The sequence below is a fragment of the Triturus cristatus genome, chromosome 6 (genome assembly GCF_964204655.1).
Source record: "Triturus cristatus chromosome 6, aTriCri1.1, whole genome shotgun sequence".
Lineage (NCBI taxonomy): Eukaryota > Metazoa > Chordata > Amphibia > Caudata > Salamandridae > Triturus > Triturus cristatus.
In genome coordinates, this window is record NC_140589.1 from 1799155322 (window position 1) to 1799180923 (window position 25602).

Here is a 25602-nt window from a genome sequence, read left to right on the forward strand (position 1 = left end):
CGCCTGACGTTATTCACCGATATGTGTAGTCTGCCACACCAAGAGAGGAAAGTATTTGTATATATAAATGAGATGACGTAAGGTGTATAATTAAATCGAGTTCCTGTGTAGTTAGGGTTTTGTATGTATAAATTTGTAAATAGTTTTGAGTAAAAACAGTTATTGTATTTTAGGTGTCTTCTCCGAAAAGATTTCCTTATACACCCTAGTCCTGATGAGGCCCAAAGCAAGTCGGGCTGAAACGTGTCGACTATAAGAACTGAAGAAACCTTTTGAAATTTAAATCATGTGGAAATTAATTTAAAAAGTACTAGGCAATGTGTCTTGAGGAGCGAATTGTTTCCTCCTAGTACTCGTTTATTAGGTTTTCTTACAAAATGGAATGCTACTAAAAATAAGTGTTAGCATCCATTATCATTAGTAGGGAAATAGGGATTATAAGTTATTTTTGTTATTGAGATTGACAATTTGTCAATCGTTTTGTGTATTTTTTATACTGTGTTACATTAATATACATAAAAAATACCTTTTTTGGTATCTAAGTCAAATTTGTTTCCGTCAATGTTGTTGATTATTTGATGATTAAATCCAGAGAGTGTACCTCCATATGAAGGAATAATTTAAGTGTTTCTTCCCTATATTGCTTGTATAGATCTATTCCAACACATCACTGTTCTTTTCACATGTCCTCACTGGGTGTGCGCGGTAAACTCCGCTCTTTGCTGGCAGAGTATGGTACGTTTTGCCAACTGTGCTCTCCACTTGGAGAGCAGAATCCAGTAAACCTCGCAAACCGCCTGCGGAGTTGAGATTACCAGTGCACACTGAGACAAGAGCAAGGCTAACAATCCGAGAACCCCCGGCAGTAGGTCAGCTTCTGCTGGAGGAAGAAATCTCTGCCTGTAAACAGGCGAGCTGCTCATTGTGAGAGATACACCTGTGCACCCTGCTCTCCACGTCTTCATTCCTTTGCCGCCGCCACTTCACGGGGTCGACTTTACAGTTGCCGTGGGTATGTCCAGCTTTGGCATCATGATGAGGTTGCCTCCAACGTTGTGAGGTCCCCCCAACCCCCACCAGCGTGCTGTGAGTTTGAAGGCCAGAGTTGCAATTGTGAGTACGAAAGTCTCAAGCTTTCCCTATTCCTACAAAATGTTTGGAAGACGCTTTTCTTTCAATATTTTGGTTTTGCCGCTGATGCACGCTCATCGGAAGCGCATCTGTGACCATTGTGCCACATTGTGTCGTGGGGGTTGGACAATAGCTTCAGTGCCGATATCACCCAGCCTTGTTCTTCCAGTTCACATCAAGACTACGTTACAGTAGTGCGAGCGGAATACCAACTTTGTTTAATGCAGCACTAAATACTACTTACATTCCCATCAGACTCAGGGACATTCAGCTTTGGGCTTGTGGACGGCATAGGTTGGTGATAATCGCAGCTCTAGATGGCACTGTTTACAGTTTATTAGTATTTTTCAGGCTTTGCATGCCGCATGCCTTAGAGCGCACCATGTTATAAAATAGATAGGAGGAAAATGGAGTTTGATAAAAAGGCAGGCGTGACGTATTGGCCATGTTTAATGCTAGGGATGGGCAGAACTCTGCGGAATCTCGCTGGGTTTTTACTTAACTCAGCGAAATTCTACAGAGTAAAACTCTGCAGGTTCTGCCCACCCTTAATAATGAATATTCATTTTCCATGAATTGTCTGTCATTTTTGTTCTACTGCTGTGCAAAGATAGAGCCCCTCATTGTACAAGGATAGGGTCATGCTAAAACACCGAAACCGGAGCGCTCTTCTCTTGAAAATATATGTTTAAAATGAATTTAAAAGTTCAAAAATAACACCTAATTCATGAAACTAGACTAATTTCACAAAATGTCACTGAATGATAATATATGTAGGTAATATAAGTAGGCAATATATGTAGGCAAAATATAGAAACCTTGGAACAGGCAAAACCACCATAGAGGCAATATAAACAATCATAAATCCATACAATATATTCACTAATGAATTACACAGTATAAAGATCACTGGCCCCAGGCAATATATGCACTACTGGCCTCAAGCAGTGCATGCATCAATTGTCCCAGACATTGTATGTGTCAAAGATTCAGACAGTTTATGCATCAGTGGCCCAGGCATTATAGAGACATCGATTATTATCTTATGCAGATTTGTAGAGCACACTATCGCTGAGCAGGTGTGAGTCTATGCCATCTAGGGCCTAGTGGGAATACAGCTCTATTTGTCCATTTGAAAAGCCTGATCTTTAGCATTGTGCAGAATTGAACAAGTGCGAAGGAGGTTCATCTGTGTAGCAGCAGGTCGTTCCTCACTTTAGGAGCGTTGTAGAAGGCTCAACCACCATATATGGTTTCCATATGCCTTGGATTTGAGCAAGTAGGAGTACAGATGAGTGGATGTGTCTGTAAGTTTGTGAAAGCAGATGCGATTGTTACTTTGTGCTTGGCTAGTTTTATGTAGTGCCTTGAAAGTGTGGGTGAGAAGTTTGAACTGTGCTCGTTTGTGAATGAGAAGCCAGTGAAACTGTCAGGTGTGATGTGATGTGAGTGTGGCGTGTGAGGTTATGAGTGATTCTGACCACCGAGTTATGAATGGACTGCAGCCTTCTGGTGAGTTTTTTTGTTGATCTCGGCATAGAGGGTGTTACCGTAGTACAACTTCCTTGTAACCAGGGCGTGTGTGACAGTTTTGTAGATGCTAATAGGGAGCCATTTGAAAATCTTGCTCAGCATCATCATGGTATGTAAGCATATGGCAGTGGCAGTTTTGACCTGGGTATTTGCTACTGATGATAAACCTGAGGTTCTTAACGTGAGTGCTGGTAGGTGTTGGTACTAGCTCTGTTGGACCTGAGGTTGAGTCCCACGGTGATGTGCTATTCCCGAAGATCATGATTTTGGTCTAGTTGGTGTTCAGCTTTAGCCAGTTGGTATTCATACAGTGGGCGATTTCAGTCATGCAAGCAATAAACTTGATCTGGGTACTGGGCATCTTGTCTGTGAGGGAGGGAATGAGTTGTGTGTTGTCGGCGAAGGAGAGGACGTTGATGTCATGAGAGCAGATGATGATGGCTAGAGAACATATATGCGTTGAAGGTGGTCGGGCTCAGGGAGGATCCTTTCAGAACTCCGCAGATGAGGTCACAGTCGTTCAAAGTGTACAGTGGTAAGCTGAATGAATAGGTCCTTCCAGTTGAGAAGAAGCAAAACCAACAGATTCTGTGTCCTTGGATTCTCGTGTCATGTAGGCATGGGGTGGGGTGGGAGACTGTGTCAAATGCTGAAAAGAACTCCAGAAGCATGACGACTGCTGTGTCTCCTCTGTCCACGGTCGCTCAGATGTCATCCGTGGCAGTGAGGAGGGTGGTTTCAGTGCTGTGGTTGGGTGCAAAACCAGACTGAGTAGTGTTGAGGAGTTAGTGGTTGGTGAGGTGCCTGTTGTAGGAAAGTTCCCCTTTTTTGACATGCCACCCCCACGTGTTGCCCTAGTACAGATGCTTTTCGACTGAAAGTGCACTGGGTCCATGCTAACCATGCCCCTAGTGCCAGAGCTCTTTCCCCCAAAACAGGTAAAAGTCTACTTGTAACCCAATTGGCAAGGACTTTAGCACCCTTGTAAGACCCTAGTAAATGGTACCTCTGGTACCCAGTAAATGGGTACTTGTGAGGGTCCCTATGGGCTGCAGCATGTATTATGCCACCCAAGGGGAACCACAAAAAGCTGCATGCAGCCTGCCATTACAGGATGAGTGAAATGGTGAAAACCATTTTGAAAACACGATATGGCATACTCCCTGTGGGCCATGCACACTGCATATACGATATGTAAGTCACTCCTACAGCAGGCCTCAGAGTACTTATAGGTTTATATATATGTGAGGACTTATGTCATAAGCAGATGTACACCTGTGTTGTCTAATTCCATTGCCACAACATTGCATATGATCAGGAAGCCATCTCACTGGTCATTACGAGTTACCCAGCTACATCACTGAAAAGAATGTTGTTTGGTATCAAACACCTCATCTTAATAAATCAACACTGATGCTAGTGTTAGATTTATTATGACATTCACCCAGAGCGCACCTTAGAGGTACCCCCTGAAACCTACCGGTCATTTAGTGTGTTGGCTGACTGGACTCTTTCAGCCCGTCACCACAGACAAGTTTCTGAGCCCACGCTTAGGAGAGCAAACACTCTCAGATGTAAGAAACAATGCCTGCTTTGGCAGGAGATGTTTACACCTCCTCCAGTAGAATGGCTAGTAAATTGGCATATCGAGGCCAGGGACTTCAGAGCCTCTGCCAGGCCTGGAGAATGCCAGCCACTGCCCTGGGACCTATTTGGCACCAGAGCAGGAGGGAAAGTTAGCTAGTTAGTAGGTGTGTTGCACTATCAGACTAGGCACACCCCTAAGGTAGGATGACTGATGTGGATACTCGAAGAAGAGTTTCACCATCTTGTTTTTGATAAAGCTAGGAACTCTGGGTCAGGTAATGCCCACTCCCCACAGATAGTGGTCATATAGGGGGTGTAGTCACCCCAGAGGTAAGTAGCTTATTGGCTACTACCTTACACTTACAGAAGAGAGTAGTCACTGGAAGAACTGAGGGCTTACCCTGAACATGGCACCAAACCCTGCCTTGCTGCTGGTACCTTTGTCGTAAATAAAGTATTACGCACTCAGAATTTCTATATGTATCAATATGATCATGCATAAAGCAAGAGGCTGAGTCTGTGGTATCAGGTTCAAAAGGGCTTTATTCCAATAACTCGAGTTATAGGGAGAATAGTTCCATCACCACAAGGGATCAGGACGGGTCTGGGATTTCTCAATAATTCTCAATCTTTTATTCACAGAGTACAGTATATATACATTCAATATTATACGTAAGCAGGAGTGCTTCAGGCAGAGCAAGAGAGAATGAGATAAGAGCATGTGGGTGTGTAAGTAGGCGTGAAGGTTGGCGTCCATGTGGGCGTCCACGTGATGATCATTGGTGAATGTCATAGGTGGGTGGATACCTGGAGGGGTTGCGTGATCAGCTGGAACTTTACTGGAACTTTGCCTTACTTGTGCTCAACTCGAGCATGACGTGTAACTGACGTGGGGAAGGGCTGCTGTGCAATCGGGGAGTCTGGAAGTGAGGCCTTCAGTGTCAGGACGACCAGCACATCTTGTATTATCTGATATCTAAAGTCTGGGGCAGGGACTGATTTGTGACATAGGTTGCCCATCACCAAGAGCCAATGTGGCATCTATTTCTTCATTCACTGCGTAGGCCTTACATGGGGGCTATGGGCTTTTCACTGACGTGAGCTTTGCAATCACACGAAAAGAGACAGAAAGGCTAGGCTCTCTCCTTTGCAGACGGGTCGTGTTTATTCCTCCTTCTCCAGGCAGGAATGTGGTTCAGTAGGAGTAAGCAGATAACCGTGCTCAATACTGTCTCGGCACCTCGGACAGGGCCCCTTTGGCTGAGGCCCAAGTGTGCAAGGCCAAGGATATGCAGCTGCAGTTCTCAGAGCGTCTGAGGCCTGAAACCTCTTTTCGGCTCTGGCTGAGCCACAATAATGGGTTTTCATGAAAATGCGGGAAAACATGATGCAGAACGTGTAGGCCTCAGTGCAGATTTGTCGTTCCTCTCATGGGAGACTGGATGATGGCAGGCCACGTTATAGCATAAGCATCATGATAGACAGGCCATGGAGGGGAAATGCATGGGATACATGCATGTGTACATAAAGCGTTGGGGGGCACATAGGGGACACATAGGTCTCACAATTTTTATTTCCTCATTCCCTCCTTGTCCCCTAGTGGACCCTTCATGTCACATCTATTCTCATGAGACAGTCAATCTGTTCTTGCAGCATTATTTTTCCATTTTCAATGCTCTGTGAATGGGGATGTGGAACACATGCAGTAGCACACAGACCGCAAACGGCCGGGCCACACTGCAGACATAGACAACAACTGAATATCATTAGTAGTATTAACCCACAGACGGTCAACACTTTCCATCCCCATGCCGATATTATTCCCCAGAGCCAACTGGACCAAGTCCACGTGCCTGGGTCTTGATGTATGCTTTGGGCAATCTTGTGGAGCCTTGTTATTGCTTTGTATACAGACGGTGCGTTATTAGGGATGAAAACGCAACAGCTGGAGCCGATGACCCTACAAGCCCCGCCCCTATCCGCCAGGATGACGTCAAGAACAAGACGATTCTGAAGAACGACCATTCTCATAGCAGACTGTTCCTGGGTCAAGTTCCCCAGGGCTGATGCAGTCTCATTTGCAACTGTTTCTAGAATCCTTGTTAGCCTGCGGATAAGTTTACTATTCTGGACGGGACCTATGAAGAAAAAGAATCCTTTGTTGAAATCTGTATATTGCTCCCAAGCTGTCTCAGTCTGGTCAATGCCGGAGGCATCGAGCCCTCGTCTGTGTCTGATAAGTGCTAGTTGGAGATCTTGATGATAGTTCGATGGGGCCAAGAAAACGGGTGGTAAAAGAAATGATATGTAGCACGTCCCACCCCAGTCTAAGGGCAGTTGCACATAGGCTGTCTGGCCACAAATAAAGTAGGTGTGTCGTGATGCTCTGAAATAGGACTTTCCTTTGTCTTTAAACACTATTATAGTAGTACACTCGCTGTGCCCCAAATGTACTGAGCCTTCTTTTCTTACACACAAGTTCCCTTTTACTGGCAGGACTGTAATTGAGGATGGACCTAAATTGTGTATGGGCTTGACATTCAACACTATAAAGTCGAGGGTCGCATTTCCTTGCAGATACTCTTCTTTTTCTAGATCTGTACCTTTCCTTTGGGGAAGACCTTCTTCATCTGGGAAACATGCTTCATTCATGACTTTATTCAAGTTACCCCATACCCAGTCGCCCCTACACTCCTTGTCTTGACATTCTTTGGCATCACCGTTGATGGATGTCATTAAGGCAAACCATGCTCCGCAAGAACCATTATGGGAGAATGGAAATGGGAAAAGAGGCAACACTCCCTTCACCTTCTGATACGGGGGAAGTCGGCCACAGACCCAGCAGTCTGTAGCATTGCTAGTCTGATGTGAATGGTGCAGCATCTGAATAAAGGTATTGTTGCGTAAGGCAAGTCGATATGATAGCTCATGGGATGGCAGATCACTAAATGTGTGCTTTATGGTATCATTAGTGGAGGAGTGTAAGAGTGAGGCAATAGGAGGAAAAATAGCATGTAGTATTAAGCTGATACATATTATCGTGATGCACAGAAGAAATAGAAAAATCAAAGTCACTATACATCTACCACGTAATATTTTACAGTATTTGCTTTTCATCTTGCTCTTTTTATCATTATTATTGTCCGAGATCTTATGCAAGCCAGAATACATGTTCAACCGCTTCACCACCTAGTGGACTTAATTGATCAAACGGGTTCTGACTTTTTAGATCTAAGTTTAGCTTTGTACTCCTGCTGGGGAGTCTCCTCTAGTAAAGGGGGCTCAAAGTCTGAAAAGTTCGTGTCCTTTTTAAAAGAATCGTTATTCCCGAAGTAGCGTTTACAATGATGAAGATGAACCCATCCTTTCCGTCCTTCGACTTTAACGGCTGTCCTCGTGGTCAATAGCACTAACTTCGGTGCCGTCCACCTCGGCTCAAGAGGACTCGATCTATCAAAGTTCCTTATTAGGACATAATCCCCAGGAGCGACGGAATGTTCCTTGACCTGGGTGTTGTCAGGGAAGGCGGCAGCAACCTGCGAACAACAAGAGAGTAGTGCAGACATCAAGGAAGCCAGGTAATCTGTCAGCATTGTACTATCAACATCAGTAATCTTTTTAGGCATTGGAGTGCCCCACATATTCGGTGGTCTACCAAAGACCACTTCATAGGGAGATAAGCCTGTTCTAGAATGGGCTACCATTCGCATGTAAAAGAGGGCAACCGGCAGGGCTACCATCCAATCTACACCTTTGTCTGCGCAAATCTTTGCTAGTTTTATCTTTAAGGTCTGATTGTGTCTTTCTACAAGGCCTGCTGCCTCAGGATGTCGTACACAATGGAACTTTCAGGTATACCCTAACAGAAGGGACACCTGTTTCATGAGTTCAGAGGAGAAAGGCTGACCGTTGTCGGAATATACAACACGCGGTAATCCATAACGTGGGAAAAACTCTCGCACCAATTGTCTGGCGGTAGTTACAGCAGTATAATCAGGAACTGGATAAGCTTCTGTCCACCTTGTTAGTGAACATACTACTACCAGGACATATTTGTAACCTCTACATCTGTCCATTTGGATATAATCCATCTGGAGGACTTCAAAAGGGTGGTCAGGTGGATGGAATCCACCTTGTTCCATCGGAATGCCTTTACCTGGATTGAATTGGCAACAGATCATACATGTTCTGACCTTTTGTTTCGCTGCTGCACGCAGGTGCTTGTTGAACCATATATTCTGTAAGCTGTCTAGCATTGCTTTCTCTCCTAAGTGTGCAGGACTATGTGCGGTATTTATGATCACTTGTACCATCGAATCAGGAAGAAACCATGTCGTTTTGCCCTTAGTCATCCAACCCTGATCAGTCAGTACCCCTCCTTGTTCCGACCATTTCTTTAATTCGTCTAGAGTAGCATGTGTCTGTATGTCTTGTACATCCCTGGAAGGATCCCTGACTGTCATGGCTTTGGTCATTGATGGTATCTGTGAGTTTGTCATGTCTAGTGGGGTTTGAGCTGTCTGTTTAGCAGTTCGGTCTGCCAGATCATTGCCTTGAGAAATGGTATCTGTGGCTTTAGTATGTGTTTTGCATTTCAGGATAGCTATGGCTGTCGGCAAATGTATCGCTTCCAGAAGGGCTTGTATAAGGGGGCCATGCTGTATCTTGGCCCCGTGAGAGGTCAAGAAACCTCTTTCTCTCCACAGTACTCCGAAGTCATGAACTACCCCGAATGCGTATTGTGAATCGGTGTAAATGTTTACTCTCAAGTGCTTAGCTCTTATGCATGCTTGTGTCAGGGCGATGAGCTCTGCTGCTGTGCTGACAGTATGTCTATTCTTTTAGTCTCTATGATTTCAGTAGCAGTGGTCACTGCATATGCTGCCACTAATTCTCCCGCCCCCGTCCTCATGCATGAGCCGTCAACATAGAGTGTTAGGTCAGGGTCTGGGAGTGCAACATCTGTCAAGTCTTGTCTTGGCTTAGTCACGGTATGTATTACTTCAACACAGTCATGTGGTGGAACGTTTTCTGTACTGGAGGGCAAAAGAGTAGCAGGATTCAGTATGTTGCATCGTCTGATCTCTATGTGTGGTTGAAATAACGTCAGCTCATAACCTGTCAGTCTCGCTACAGTCAGGTGTTGTGTTTGTGTCCGGTTCAAGAGAACCTCCACTGCGTGCGGTACTTGTACTGTCAGGGTGTGGCCCAGCACTATCGAGTCACTTTGTCTTATGGCTAAGGCCGTTGCTGCAACAGATTTTAAGCACGCAGGCAAAGCCTGTGCTACCGGGTCCAATGTACTAGAAAAATAAGCACAGGGCTTGTGTTTTCCTGCATGATCTTGTGTTAGGACAGATAGTGCTGTTCCATCCCGCTCTGTCACAAAAAGCATAAAAGATTTGTTGTAATCAGGGATCGCTAAAACTGGTGCTTGACATAAAGCTCTTTTTAATTCTTCAAATGCCACAGTGTGTTCTTGTGTCCAAGGGAGGACATTAGTAGAAGCTGCCTCCTGTGTCGTCAACTGTATTAGGGGCTTGGCTATGTAAGCATACTGGGGGATCCACTGCCTGCAATATGAAGTGAGGCCAATGAATGCACGTACCTCCTTTTGTGTCTTGGGCTGTGAAAGGCCAGAAATCAATTGGATACGTTCTGGTGTCAGTCGCCTACCCTCCTTGGATAGCAAGTGCCCAAGGTACGCCACTTGCTGTTCACAGAATTGTAGCTTCGAAGGGGACACTTTGTGCCCCTTGTCAGCCAGGAAGTGTAAAACCGTGAGTGATGCATTTTCACAGTCAGTTTCCGATCTTGCAGTGATGAGAATGTCATCTACATACTGTATCAGTGCTGTAGTGGTAGGCATATGAATACTGTCTAGTTGTCGTTTGAGTGCCTGACTATAGATGCTAGGACTTTCCGTGAAGCCCTGTGGTGCTCTTGTGAATCTGAAGCTGCGGCCTTTTAAACTGAAACCAAAAAGATATTGGCTGTCTGGGTGTATTGGGATACTGAAAAATGCGTTCTTTAGATCGATAACTGTAAAGAACGTAGCCTTCGCATCAATAGCAGTCAATAATAAAGAAATGTCCGGGACCACAGGGTACTGTGGCACCACACATTTGTTTAATTCTCGCAGGTCCACAACTAATCTATAGACAGGTGTTGTATTGGGATCAGTTCGTTTAAGAATAGGAAGTACAGGTGAGTTGCATATGTTTGAATCCGTCTCTACCACCACCCCTTGTGCAATGAGTTCATCGATTATTCTCAGTAACCCTACTTCAGCCTCAGGTGGGATTTTGTATTGTCTAATCCGTGGCAGCACTACTCCTTCTTTGAGGGTGACCTGGTGTGGTGTAATGTTCATGAAACCTACGTCAGTCGGGCCTTGTGCCCATAGGTGCTGTGGTACATTTCGGAGCCTGATGTCAATATCTTTCATTACAAAATGTCCTCTCGAATAGTAAGATTGAAAAACTCCCTCGGCTGGTGTCGGATCATAATCCACTGATTTTAACAGTAAAATTACAAGGAGGGGAAAGGTGTCGGACCTGGACATTTGAGAGGAGGTTACTTAAAGATGAGGACTACGTCAAATATATGAACAGATGGATAAAAACCTTTTGGGAAATAAATAGAGGTAGCACTTCCGCGGGGATGATTTGGGATGCTTTCAAGGCTAGGGTACGGGGAGAGACGTTAAGTTATAGTCTATATAAGCAAAAACTAGAGCAGGGCAGAGTCAACAAACTTGTGAGAGCTCTTGCAGAGGCGGAACACGAGCTGGCCTTGCTGGTTCGAGCTGGGGTCTCCCCGACCTCGGTATTACTTAATATAGTACGTATCAAGGCAGACCTTATTGAGGGGCTCGCCATAAAGGTAGCTGCGACTTATCTGTCCAAAAAAGAACAATGCTATGAGCTGAGTGAGCGGGTGGGTCGCATACTTGCTATCCGCACTAGACAGAGAACTACGGCAGGACGGATTAATGAGATTTCTGACGGCAAAGGAGGCAAAGTCACAGATACCGAAGAAATTAAAGAGGTTTTTAGACAGTTCTATGGTAAATTATATAGTAAAGATCAGCTAGGAGCCTCCTCAGACATCCAGCGGTATCTGTCGGATTTATCTCCTCCGCATCTGTCTGATCGGGACAGGGAGGCACTTGATGTACCTTTTAAAGTTGAGGAAATATTAGCGGCTCTCAATAGTCTCCCCTCTGGTAAGGCTGCGGGGCCTGATTTAATTCCTATTGAGTTTTATAGATTGTTTCAAAAAATTCTAATTCCTGATCTGGTGGATACTATTCTGCAGGCTCAGTCTGGATATTCTGTCCCAGAATCATGGGCAGGGGCAGATATGGTGGTGATTTTAAAAAAGGGCAAGCCTTCTCTGGAACCAGGTTCATATAGGCCTATCACTCTTATGAATGCGGACGCCAAAATATTCTCAAAGGTAATGGCTATTAGACTTTCCAAGATAATAGCACAGTTGGTCAGTCTTACACAGCACTGGTTTATACCAGGGAGGGGGACGGCGCACCATGTTCGGAAAATAATTACTTTGCTGGACACAACGGAAGTCTCAGGAGACCCCATGTCGGTTATGCTTTTAGACGCAGAGAAGGCATTTGATCGGGTCTCCTGGGACTACCTTTGGGCTGCATTAGCATGGTGTGGTATTGGGGTAGGCTTCATTAATTCAATACAGGCACTTTATCGGTCACCTACAGCCCAACTTAGAATTAATGGAGAGCATACACTGCCTTTCCAGATTGACAGAGGCACCCGACAGGGGTGTCCATGTTCGCCTTTGCTATTTGCAGTTTATATTGATCCGCTGATCCGCAGGCTTGAATTAAATGAACAAATCGCTCCGATTCATATTCAAGGTCAGGTCTGCAAAACTCTGGTCTATGCAGACGATGTGGCGATAGTGTCTCCTTCCCCAACTAGAACAATGCTGGAAGTAGAAATGGAGGCGGAGGCCTTTGGACGGATTTCTGGATATGCCCTAAATAGCTCTAAGACACAGATTATAAAGAATATACGGACGACCTGTAACGATGGGCGAGTGGTGGATTCAGCGGTCTATTTAGGTGTTAACATTTCGGCAGATGTAGGAAAGATCGTGGAACAAAATATAGAGCCAATAATGGTAAAATGCAAGAAAGATCTCGACAGGATCTACAATCTTCATCTTTCTTTGGTGGGTAGATCAAATGTGATTAAAATGCTTATTTTGCCCAAATTTCTTTATTTATTTAGGACAATTCCGCTATTATTTGAAGGTAAATGGTTTGTTGCAATTGAACACTTGATTAATAAATTTATTTGGGCAGGAGGGAAAACTAGAAGGGCACTTCGGTTCCTATCTCTATCTAGGGATAGGGGAGGCTGGGCAGTACCAGACTTTAAGTTATATTACTGGGCATCAGCCATACAATATATGAGGGGGCTTATGGGAGGAGATAATTCAGATATTCAGATTAAACTAGACTCAACCGACATTTATGCATTGCTTATAGGGGAAGATGCCGGCAATTGTTTTCTGAAATATACGGACCCTGGGTATTATAAACGAACCAAATTTAAGACACTATCAGCAGGCCAGTACAGTTCTGAAGAAGGTTTGTATGTTCCAAACACAAAGCCCCCAGACCCAACAAATACACAGAGCTGGCTTCAGAGTATCCCTTGGCCACAATTCCACAAGAAATTGGTGACTCAGGCAGGTAATATTTGCCTGATTGGGGCACAAGCGCGATCACTGGAAGAATTACTGAACACCTGACAACACAGGTATATTGAACACGAAAAGGTGGGAGCACTAAGAGGTGGTAACAGAAGTGCAGAATACATTGGTGAGTTATGAACCCCTTTCCGAGTGTGGGGTGAGGGTGACACTCAGAAGAGGTAACAGGAAGTAGGAAAGCAGTAGTGGACTGTGAAACCTTTCTAATAGATCCACAGCTGTAAGATGACGGGGAGTATATAGATGCCTATTTCCCAACAAGTCTTGATATTAGCCGGTTTTCCCCCAGGAAAACCCAATGAGAAGAGCTCCTAGGGCACTGGGAGTTGGGAGAACAATCAACGGAGAGGAAAACTCATCCTAATAAATTATATCATCTGTGAATAATTTTCTGTCTACAACAATACATTTATCACTTCTCAATATCTTTACCTTGTCTGAGCTATCCAAGAGCACTACGGATCTCCAACCATCCATTGCTTTTGTGATTAGCCAAATAGTGAATATAAATAACTTCATAAAGTCAAACTTCCAACTAAAGCTGTCATGACTTCTTGCCCAGTTGATGTAGGATTATACAGGTGCAGGTGGTGTTGGATTGCATGCCCGGAGATTTAAGATAATATCCACCAAACTGATGGTGGAACACAAAAGATCACTGACAATATATGATGTTAAATGCAATATGTCCAAGTCCTTTTGCATGAGGTAGGTTAAAATGACCTCCTTTGGTGTCTGGATATTGGATGAAATGGGCTATTTTTGTCTTTTAGATTGACGAGTACTTGGAACATGCATCTCCATTTTCACTTTGGATACAAGGGGATAAAATTGACAAACTGAAAGAACAATTTGAGAAAATGGAAAAGAAGCTTCAGGGGCTCAAGAAGAGCTTCCAGGAGCTGAGGGAGAAAGTTGATAATAACATGGGGTCTCCTCCCAAGATGCATCCAGTTTTCAAGCTCCCTTTTGCTGGCCACTTATTGCGGGACAAAAGGACACCACGTTCTTTGACTGCTGTCGACCCACCTTCAAAAGATCGCCTGAAAGAAAGATCAAGTGAAGTGGAGCAGATGCTTCATGGGGCTGATCAGATGACGAAGAGACTCTACCAGGACAACCAAAACACTCCTGCAGGTACAGCATGGGTATCATGAGTTGTTTAGTAATAACATATTCTGCCACATTTAAGTGAGGGTACCTGTAAATAACATTACACCCCGCATTGAATCGCTGATGGATGTATGGTAATGATGCATCTATACACAGAATATTGGATAGCAGTAGACTTGTGATGCAGATTTATGCTTGCAATACAATAATGAAATAAAACAAGGGGTTATACACTATAAGGTTGTGTACAATGCGTGTAATTTGACAAAACCCTCGAAAATGGAGCACAGCGTATCTTTCTATGTAAATATTTCACAAGATGTAGCTATCGAACTGCATATTTACTTGGCAATGGTGGGCTGTTGCCCATGATGTAAAAATGTGCATGGCTTACGTTGCAGTAATGGTAGCCATTTATTAGTCATGTAGTGACATCTTTTGGGAGAATAGGTTTATGTTTCTGAATTCGACAATGGATAGTCCTATAGTACTTATAAATGAGGGATTCTTTGGCAAGAGACAAGGCATTTGATAACGACTTACATGTCTAATAATGACGTGAGTGCAACCATATGGTATTATCTGCTACCCATATTGGAGAAGAGATACGTGATATGTAATAATTGTATGCAAATAATGCTGGAAAACCAAATGACAGCGTCTGTATAGCCACAGTCATAAATGATGTTTATAACATTAGACTGAGGAGAGCCATATGATTATAAACTACAGATACACCATTGAAGAGTGGATTGCCATAAGGTAAATAAGGTAAAAACATATGCACGCAGCATTTTAGGAGTAAAATTAAGAATGCAAATGTAATGTGATGTAAAGTCTGCTCAAACGAGAGCTTCTAGGCGCTAAATGTGAGATGTTTGAAAGAATAAATACTCACTGTCGGAATCTAAATAAGTTTCACAAAATCCATATGATTCTCCATTATTTCAAATTATATTTTCTTTGGTTCTTTTCATGGTCATTTTTAGTAACTACAAATAGGCACCAGTTGCAAGTCAGGTGAAGACGTAGCCCTGATTGCGAGTCGCCTGGTGTTTCCGATCCCAGAATTACTAGGTGGAGAAACACTAGGCCTTATTGTTCTGAGCCTAATTGTACTTGGTGGAAAGCCCTCTATAAAATCGAGTGCAGGTCCGGCCAAGGGGGCGGGAACAAGTGCCGCCATATCCTATCCTGTGGTACAGGGGAGAAAGAAACGCCTCCCCCAACCGCCACAAGCCATCCCTGATGCCCAGTTTCCTCCCCCGTCCCGACGCCTGTCACCAGCATGAAGCGATTCCCCCATGTCTACTTACCAACTGCTCAAAAAAAGGGTAAGTAGGAATAGATAAGGGCTAGTTAGTCGGTGTAGGGATCCTTGAGCAGTGTTAAACCTTGCAAATCCAGATCTGCATATTTTTGCACATACCAGGCTGAATAACTCGAATCAGCTGGATTTTGGTGCGGGATACTGTCTAGAAATGCTAATTGCAGCCAACCGATATCCCCTCCCCTCAATCTGGCCAACTTGTAAACTTATAGTTTTCATTGTTTCCCTTTGTTGTGGCGTGTAGTTCCTAGGACCCCCCCAAGGACCTGCGTGTTTTGGATGACCTAAACTGAGGGCTTGGTGTGCAGACAGACTCTGGACAACCCCACGGGATGAGTCAGCCATTAGACAAGGTAGCTCTACAGTGCCACTACCACCCTCCTGTATTCTACAGTGTGGTAGGTAGTTTCTGGCAACCACTGAACATGACAACCCTGATTCCTCAGGTATCGTGGAAAACAATACGGTATCTTTCGCTCAGTCACTCATGCTTACTTTTCTCAGAATACACATATAATGACGATTGGAACGGTTTCAATAATTATTTATTGGTCAAGCATCAGTCTAGCATGAAATATATTTCCTGTGATAATCCAAAGACAGGAGTAGACCAATGTGATCGCTAGCACCAATATCATAAATAGTAGAAAATTTCTACCATAGTGCTAATAAGATGAATAAAAGTAGATTATGTAAAACAATAGCATTGGTGTACTCCTACGATGCGTAGCCTACCTAAATGTACCTAACCTAGCTGGAGAAGCAGGTGTATGTAAGTGCTAGGATATATCCAAATGGAGCCAAGAATCCCCAGATGAAGTGCTAACCCCTCACCTGATGGTTTAGAATGAAGGATCGTCGAGGATGGCACCCCGCAAGGGATGTCAGGTCTCTGACTGTCGAAGGATCAGCCTGCAGAGTCTCGGTCAAGCATGGAAGAAATTCTCCTCTGTTTTTTAAGGAGGAGTGAGGGTCTTTTTTACTAAAGTGGTCACTCCATGGTTTCTTTTAGAATCAATATGTTTTGAAAACATTCGCTAATCCTCTGCTAATTCTTTTCTAAACAAACATCATCATACGCAGTTGGCTGTTGGCCGTGGATGAAAAAAGTTGTGACCCTTATACAGAATAAATCTGCCGTGCCTGGGGACATGTTTATGTACGTCAGGTACAGGGATTAAGATAGGGTGCCGAGAGCCTGGTGTCGAAGAATCAGAAGTAAGCTACTGGGTAAAAGGTCACCTGTGTAGGACCGTTATGTCGTGTGGATGGGACAAAATGTATGTAACCGGTATGTACATGATGAGACTATCCTAAAGGACATGACACCCACTCCGCATCAAAAGCTCAACAAGGTCAGCTAGGTAATGATAGAGTTAATGCTAAAAAAGGGCATAAAAACTCATTACTAATAAAAACATACTAAAAGCACTTAAAAGCCTTAATAAATGTCTATAAAATCAAGGTCTATAGTGAAAGCATTCTTCCCTAATAAGCGTTCATAAAAGGTCCTCTATATGTTTGAATATATTGTCATTGTTTTTCTGAGCACCTTGAAAGCCACTATGTTCAGATAGAGCAGAGAAGGAAAAACAAAGTCAGTTCGACCTTCAATTTGTTCATGTTTAAAATATTTCCTAACGGTTCCCAGCACAGGAGAGGCCAGATTGTTTAAGAATCCTGCTCTGAAGACTCAACATCACTGAACATGGCATCCGCAGGAGGCTGTCTCTCCAGTACCTCCAGTATGATATCAAGTGAGCAGAGGTGGTCATCACTGGTTCCCACGGCAGTGATTGGGGAAGAATTAGATGACTGTGTGCCTGAGACTGATGCCTGCAAATCCGTAGCAGAGCCGATCTCTGCTCCACAGGAGCTGAAGCGTCCCGTGGAGGCTCTAGGAACACCACCATCATCAACATGGAAATACGGTGCGGACAACTGTGCACATGGGCCCGCAAAGTTGCCAGGAGCATGTCTATGTCCGGCGGCGCAACCAATAGAATTGTCAGACAGAGGTCCAACATGCGCCTAAATCCACAAAAGAGGCAGCGTAATACTGGCAGAATGCAGTCAAGCCAGGCCGGTCTGAAAGACAGGAACCAATGCTCACTCAGCTCTTGAAGCCGAGGTATACCCAGGAAGAACACCAATCACTTACAACAACGTCTCTCCAGCATTGTTCTCTCCATGTCTTGAGTGATGTTGACATCCATTGCGAAACAATAGAATTAAAACCAGGATGCCTGTCACTGAAAGCAGGACCAAAGGAAGCCCTCCAAAAACGCTTACAAGTACGGAGTGTATGAATGATGAAATCACTCCGAAAAAGGTTTGAAAGGTGGTTAACAGACCAGATCCAATGCTCTTAAATAAGTGTACTATACCCGGAGTATCAGAAGTGTTAAAGATACGATGGACCATTTCTCTGAAATAGAGCTGGAAGTTCGTATGGACCAGAGCCTGTATCTCTGCCGAGGACCTTGCAACCTGGAGATCAAAGATTTCTCAGGCTGAAGTTAAAGCCACATTTTGCTGAAACAGCATGGCTTTCAGTCTGCTCAGAGAATCAAACCCTATGTTGGAGACATTCAGTGAAGGCCACAGTGGTGCCTCCCTAACTCGGCGAGCTGGGGGGAAACAATACTTGCTTACAACAAAAAACCCTGGAGTTTACAGTCACTAGATAAGCGATGCCTGGCGTCATTCCACAACAGCCTTGGTCATTCAGCATCAAGTAACTCCCAATAGAAAGTACCTCAAAAACTGGATGAATTACAGCAGCTGGGGATCCCTTCATCTAACAGGACAAGTTCGCTATTGACGCAATACACGCTCCATGAAACGACACTTCCTTACACACTAAAGACCCACTCAAGGCCTTTTCGCAGTTTGAACCACTCAAGAAAACATCCTTGTCCTTGTTTCTGCACCTATATGTGTATGGCAACTCCAAGGTTTCTCGTATGTACCCTTTGCCCAACGCTTCATACCTGCCTACTAGGTAATATTTCAGGCAGTACTGGAATTGGAATGTCGTGATTGGCAGTGTGCTATAGCCATGGATTAACCATTCTGTAGACGGTGACTCTGCTACAGTAAAAGGTAACTTCTCTAGTTTTTCAATGAGCAGCACGGTGTACCTCGCATCTCTGCGTGCCATGGTAATTTGACTGTCGGTCAGATTGTAAGCCGAAAACAGATTTGTATCTTTGATGTATCGCCATGGAATGTGGCCAGAACGCAATGATTGAAGCGTCCAGCTTAAAAGCACAATAGCGTGCAGCTGAGATTGCATATTGTAGAATAGACAAATCTTGTCCCATTATCGATAGCTGAGGACACAGTGTTGCCCACTGAATAAATACGAGACGAGATTGTGGTCATGCCATTGTCTACCACAGCTAAGTCCTTTTCTAGGTTAATTCTATCGATTTCACGAAGTCTCTCAGCAGCTTCCTGTTGGTATATAGGAAGCGTTTTCTATGTGGTTTCTTGGGACCTAACAAAAAATACCTAAGATCTATGTGGTCTGACAGAAGGGACAAGTGTTGTTTCACTTGTGACAGAGTCGAGGTCTTTAGCCATTCTAGGCACAACTTCCAGACACTATAGGAAGTCACTACCCCTGGGCCGTCTGTGTGTACATAGCGTGGGAGGGGCCTATGGATACTAAACCCTTCGTTGGTACCCTTGAATCTTGAGTTACACATATTCGTGTCTACAGGCCAAACCAACCAACCCTTCCAATCGGGAGATAATGAATTGTATGTATTTGTACCATGTGTCCCCACACTTCTTAGTGTGTTATTTGAGATATCCTTATTAGGCGTGGGTGAGGTGATGCTCAGTGTTCTCAGGTCTTTAATTTTAGCAAACCTGTAACAAGTCTGTTGCCCTGCTGTGTTCAGGAAAATCATCTGTAATGGTCTAAGACAAGCTCTAAATAAAGCTTCAGATCCCTGAACCTGCCACTCTCTTGTCCCCCAGATAGATTTTGTGTCTATGGTGTCTCTCCAGTAGTCAAAACCCTGTATAGACAGTTGGGAGATAAAAGGCGCTGAATATATCAGCTTAGTACTAGTCAGCATAATCTTCTCCGTTGTTGCATTAGTCTGTGCAAGTTTGTAGTAAAACGATTCTGGGTCTGATGTATTGAACCCTGAAAAGTATGCACATTTCTGTGCGAATGTGGCAGAACTGCCCTTTGGTGGTGTAGGGCAATGTTCCCATTGATGGTACGTTTTAGCAGTGCGTGGCTCACTTGCTCTATGCTAAAAATGATGACCATAATGCTGGTAACAATACATGGTATTGTAGTCGGTTGTATCTTCGTACAATTCCCTGTAAGAAAATGCAGCAGATTGTTCTAATTCTGAAAGCATAGTATTTACAGTTTCAATGTCCCATTCATCAGAGAGTGTTCTGGGGTAATGAAGTCATTTAAAGAAATTTTAAATACATGTGGAATTTTTAAATGCTCAGTGGGACCAAATACATCATGTGAAACTCTATCCCAAACTATACCATCAGGTACTGGAATTGTTGTCATATTCACTAGGGACAAGTCTCTATGTCTCAATGTGATGACGTATGTGGTTTCAGGACCAAGTTCACAGATTGTACTGCACAGCGTTCTGGGAGATAATGTCCGTTCAGAAGCAGAAAAAAGACACTGTGCCAATACAAATTAACAGGTATACTACCCCTATTGCAAACCAAATATGCAACCACGGTGACACTAAGTAAGTCTTTTTGAGCAAAAGATAGAATTTTAGGTCTTTTTCTTTGAAATGGGTGGTGTTTGATCAGATTCACTGGGATCTGAGGAGAAATCATCGAAGTTGATGAAGTAGCCAGACGCAGTTCTATCTTTTGTAGCTCAGCAGGTTTTGTAGAACTGGCTGATGTGTCAATGGAAGGCAGATTTAATGTAGACATCATTGTTGGGCCGAATTCCAACTTGCATTGTTGTTTCTTCTTGATGTTTTTCAATTTCAACTGGAATGATTGTGTTCCATTATTTGGTACTCCTTCGCTTTGTGTAGTGGAGTCTTGAAAGGTTATTAGTCTTTCCAGCTGAACATCCTGTATAGTAGCAAGAGGAGATCTGCAGCTACTCAGGACCCCATGCGGCCTACTGTTGAGAATTGGCCACATGATGTGGTTTTATCAGATCAATGGATGCTAATCTTTTCTCTTTTTTGCCGTCCAGAAGCACTGTTCTTGTTCCCACAACCGCCAGGATAGGTACAGGTGCTCTGTAAGATGGCCCAAACTTTCTTCTGTCCACGATCTTTTCCCTGACCAGGTCCCCAATCTGTGGGACCCAGGCAGGTCTTGCCGGAACTGGTTTCACATCCCCAGTGGCGGAGCATTTGATTTGCACGTTGCTTTGTAATGCCCGGAATGCATTGAATTTCTTTAAAACAGCCAAACGGTCATTCAGTTCAAATGATTTTGCAGCCGCCACTGTGCTGGCACAATCAAGATCAGGTACCCACATTTTGGTCCCAAACAGGATCTCATAAGGGGTTTGGCCTCCCAAGGATTTTCTTGGCATATTATTGAGTGCCCTCTGGACTCTATATAGGTGATTGACCCAACTACCCCCACACCTAATACCCTCGCTGTTAAGGATTGCTTTAGGTCCCGTTTTTTCCTCTCCACCACCGAATTTCCCTCGGGATGGTAGGGGGAGCAGTACCGCAAGGTCACGCCCATACTTTCCATGGCTTCCTTGTAAGCCTGAGAGCTAAACGCAGGGCCATGGTCGGAATGTAACATGCCGATTGCGGATTTCCTGATGAAGACTCGCAAATCCTTTATAACAGTTCGAGCGTCAACCGAGCGCTGGGGCCAAACCCATAGGAATCTAGAGAATGAATCCACTGCCACCAAGATTTACTTGTAAGCCCGTCTGAATTTGAGGGGCCGTAGTGGTCCAAATAGACACATGAGAGTGGTCTGTCTGAAATCAGTAGTGGTGTTTGTGATGGCCTCTGAATGGTGGAACCCTTCACCTGCTGGCAAATGTCGCACTTCAGGACAAAGTCCTTCATTTGTTTTTTCAACCCTGAAAACCAATAACGCTGCTTCAATAATGAAATTGTTGCAGTGACTCCTGCGTGTGCTGAGCCTAGACCCTTGTGTGCAGGTAGTATTAAACCTAATCTGCGATCTTTGTTTGGTATTACTCTATCCCCCACTCATGGAATTTGAGAATACGGTGTGTTTTGATCATCTAACTTGTAGGAGTACTTGAGTGGAAAGCCTTTTGGCAGTACAACAGAGCCATTCTTTGTGGCATTGAAAGCTACTAGTATATCTGCATCTATTATCGTGTGTGAACGAGTGATTGCAGCAACGGCAGCAGTTCGCACTGTCACTTTGGTGGTTTCATCAGACAGTGAATTCCCTTCAACGTGCATGCCAACATGCTGATGACTCAAGGTGTGAATAACTTGAGCCCGTGGCAGGCATGCTTTCAGCTTTGCCACTTGTTCCCATAACAATTTATGTTTTATCAGGGAACCCTTGGCATCTCTAAACCTATTCTGGCCCCAGTAGTGAAGATATTCATTGTAAGATAGCACACAGTAAAATTCCCGATCCATATACTGTAGTGCTAGTATCAGGGCCTTCAGTTCTGCCAGCTGCGCTGTACAATCTCCAAGAGATTGTGTAGTCGTATTGCTGGGATGGAACTTACCGCTCCTGCTTACGACCTTTCACTATAGCACACGCAGCGCTATATTGCTGTTTACTTCCTATGGCAGAGTGGGCAGAACCATCAGTGTAAATTATGTGTTCATACTGATCCAGAGGCAAGATGTCATTCAGGAGAGGGTATTCTTGTTTGTACTCCAGAAATGCTTGTGTTCTCAGTGTAGGATCATATCTATATTCTACATCTGTTGCAGTGAGAGAATTAGCACATTTTATCCAATGTGAATGTAATGCCTTTGCATTTTGAATGCTGGCTTTGGTTACCACTTCTAAAGTCGGTATCGGGGTTATAACGATGATGCGTTTCCCCTGTGCTAATGCTCTTTCTCTCCCTACAGCAGTCTGTACTGCCGTCAGTATTTTTTTCTGTAGCTGCAACTCGATTTCATCATTCATGTACAAATGAGATTTGAATGCGATTGGAACTGTCTCACCTTCATTGAACGTGCTACCCTGATAACCCGGAGACGACCTGTATTACCAGGTTGCGGACGTTTACTATTGTCTGCAAGTGTTTTGAAGCTATCATGTCAGCCTGAACTGAAAGTAGAGTGTCTGTATGTTTTTGAGTCCACTTCTTCACTGTGAAATCTGGTCTGATTAGATAGTAGAAAGGTTTGACTCCTTCTGCGTAGTTGGAATGTATGTTCCGCCGAAATTTCGAAATCCTAAACTGGATTGTAAACCCTTCAGAGTCTTTAGAGGCTAGATTAGTGCGCCTTTTTCTAAAAATATTTGCAGCCAGGCTTTTTCCTTCACTTGACAGCTCATATCCCAAAAATAGGACGCTGAGACAGGCAATTTTTGTTTTTTTAAGTTAAATTTGTCGCCCATATTGGCAAAACCAACAATTATGTTGATCACCCTGCATCTATGTAGGACACTGCCTCCTCATTGAAAGTTTGTAATAGCTCTGACGCTCTTGCTGAGAACAGCCCGGGGCTTATAGCCTTGAGGCAGACTACAAAATTGATGCTGAGTGCCGAGGGCAGAAAATCCTGTCAAATATCTGCTTTTGTGCGGAATTTCCCTAAACAAGTATGTAGATACACATCAATGGCATTATTGTTATCTAAAAGGGAAATAGCGGTAGCCTTGGGAAGCAAGTGTATCCCTACTGTAAAAGCTTGGTTAAATAATCTTATTTTCTGTAATACAAACAGTGATATTTACTCCACCACTTTGCTGACCAGGTCTAGACCAAAGGATACATGGGGCCCCTTGAAAGTGTACTTGTCAGAAACTGTACAATCCACCTGCCCCTCTCCCTGGCGGGAATAGTTCCAACGGGACTGGGGTGACGACCCCTTCCTCTGCCTCGAAATCAATCAATGACACATTGCAAGTTGTTTATTATTGTGTAAATTGGGAGATTGCCATGTAGGGAGTTGACGATAGAAATGTCTGAAGGTCAAGTGGATTGCAAATATATGTTGTACTACTTCCGTTACTCACCGGCCTATGCTTGAAATGTATACTTTATGTCAAAATGGTAAATAAAGACTTTAAAAAAAAATATACCTACTTTAAGGAGCTATATTTTGGCAGAAGAATCCTTTCAAGTTATCTAGTGTTGTTTTGTATTTCTTCTGCACAATGTTATTCATTAATGCAGCACTATGTGCGTTCTGAGCTTCAAATGTTTCTGTGCATGTGTTCAAATGTCTGTAATCTAAAACCATATGATATGTGTTGTCAGGTTTCATGACAGGAAACAAAGGGTTGTTCATTGGCGAGGTGCAAGTTTCAATCACACCTTGGTATTCTAGTTAGTCTAGGATTTCTTTTACATGTTTCTTTGCCTCATTTTTAATTGGGTACTGTCTCTGTGGAGTTGGAGTAGTTTTTAATGGGATTTCGTGGTGTTTGGACTCCACGTCCCACCCTACTTGGTGGCGGTATAATGCCGGAGCTAGCGCTTGCGCCCACTCCTGCTCGTATGAGTGTTTTAAGGGAACAGGAACGAGGTCAGAAAAGGCAGGCAAAATGACGCTCTCACCTTTTGGGCAATCCATGACGAATTCAGGTGGCCAATCTTTTTCTGTTAACACGATGTCGTATCCAAATGTCATTTTCCCAAAAAAGATGTCCACCTCTGGAGATTCATTTTGTGTAAGCGGTGTGGGACACTCACTCTTGTATCAGGTGTTTCCACCATGATGTATTCATTCAACACTGCTGTGACAAGAAATTTCTTCAGGTTTTGGTGAGCTATTGTTACTTCTGCCGCCCTGTCTAGCATCGTCGGAGCCCATTCCCCGTTCAGAAGCTGAGTCCTCAGTAACCTGGGCATATCTGATTCTTAATCCAGCTACTTTCTTCTTTTTGAATTCAGGTTATGCTTTAGGTTGCTCTTCCTGTTTGATAATGAGATCTGAACTGTGATGTTTTTCCCTTTTCCCCTTTGGTCGATCTTCAGTCTTTTGTTATGACCATCCTTCCCTCTTTGAGTGTTTTGATGATCCCTGAAAGGAACAAAAGGAACGTGTATCAGTATACTGATACCTGTCAGGTTTTCTAATGTTTTCAAGATTCCTAAGGTTGTACCTCTTTTCAGAGGACTCCCGTTGGGGAGACCCATCCCTTGATCTCAAAGTGTTTCTTTTACTATTATTTTTGGATTGGTTTTTCCCATTTCTTTTTAGAAGAAATGGGTGCTTGCTTCAAGTTATCCTTGTCAGAATTACTCAACATTTGTGGTTTCCCTGGTTTGGCTCCCAAACTATCACTACCTAGTGAAGCATAGGTTTCCTCGATAATTTTTGGTAATGCACGCTCCTGGTTTGTAGGAGCTGATTCCCTTAATAGAATGGCGTACAGCCACCGCTGCTGCTTCCCCCTTGATATGGCTCAGCATAATTGCCAAGACTTGGTCAAAATTACCCATCAATTTCATCCCCAAGTCCAGGGTAGGTCCTGCCCCATACTAATTTTGTAACTGTTTCAATACTTCAGGAATAACTGCTGTAGAAGGGGTAATGTGTATCTAATGTAAACTGCAGCGAAAATTGTTCCCCATGTGGTACAACCCTCAAGTGAGGGAACCATTCCCATTGGCAAGCAAATGGTTAACATTCTGTGTTTTTCGTGCGGACCCGTATGGGGAAATACCTCTTCCAACTGTGCTTTTCTTTTAGTAATCCAGAATGGTGCTTGATCCCTCTTTGATGGGAACGTACCCATTATTGCTTTTAGTGTCTGTGGGCTAGTTATTGGTGTGTGTTGAGTCTGAACGGTACCAGGTGGAGCAGCTCTTGCAGGTTGTAAGGTGAGTGTTCGCATGACGAACTGGACAATGTGTTAGTATAGCCTGACTACTTCTTTGTAAAATGCATGTACTTCCCCTATTTAAATTGTGTCTATCTCAGAATGTGGAGTGTAAGTTGCTAAGACCGGCCATGTCGCTCCTCCTATGCTGA

At 43.8% G+C, this 25602-nt stretch overlaps 1 protein-coding gene across 2 annotated transcripts in view; it reads left to right on the forward strand.

Moving 5' to 3' along the window:
* Positions 1-25602, forward strand: part of LOC146822031 (clusterin-like) — a 416491-nt gene that overhangs the window by 118679 nt on the left and 272210 nt on the right. For both annotated transcript variants that reach the window (XM_085609414.1, XM_085609415.1), the window contains exon 5: positions 13785-14148. In XM_085609414.1, the coding sequence (XP_085465540.1) occupies positions 13785-14148 (364 nt within the window). The remainder of the gene's footprint in view (positions 1-13784; positions 14149-25602) is intronic.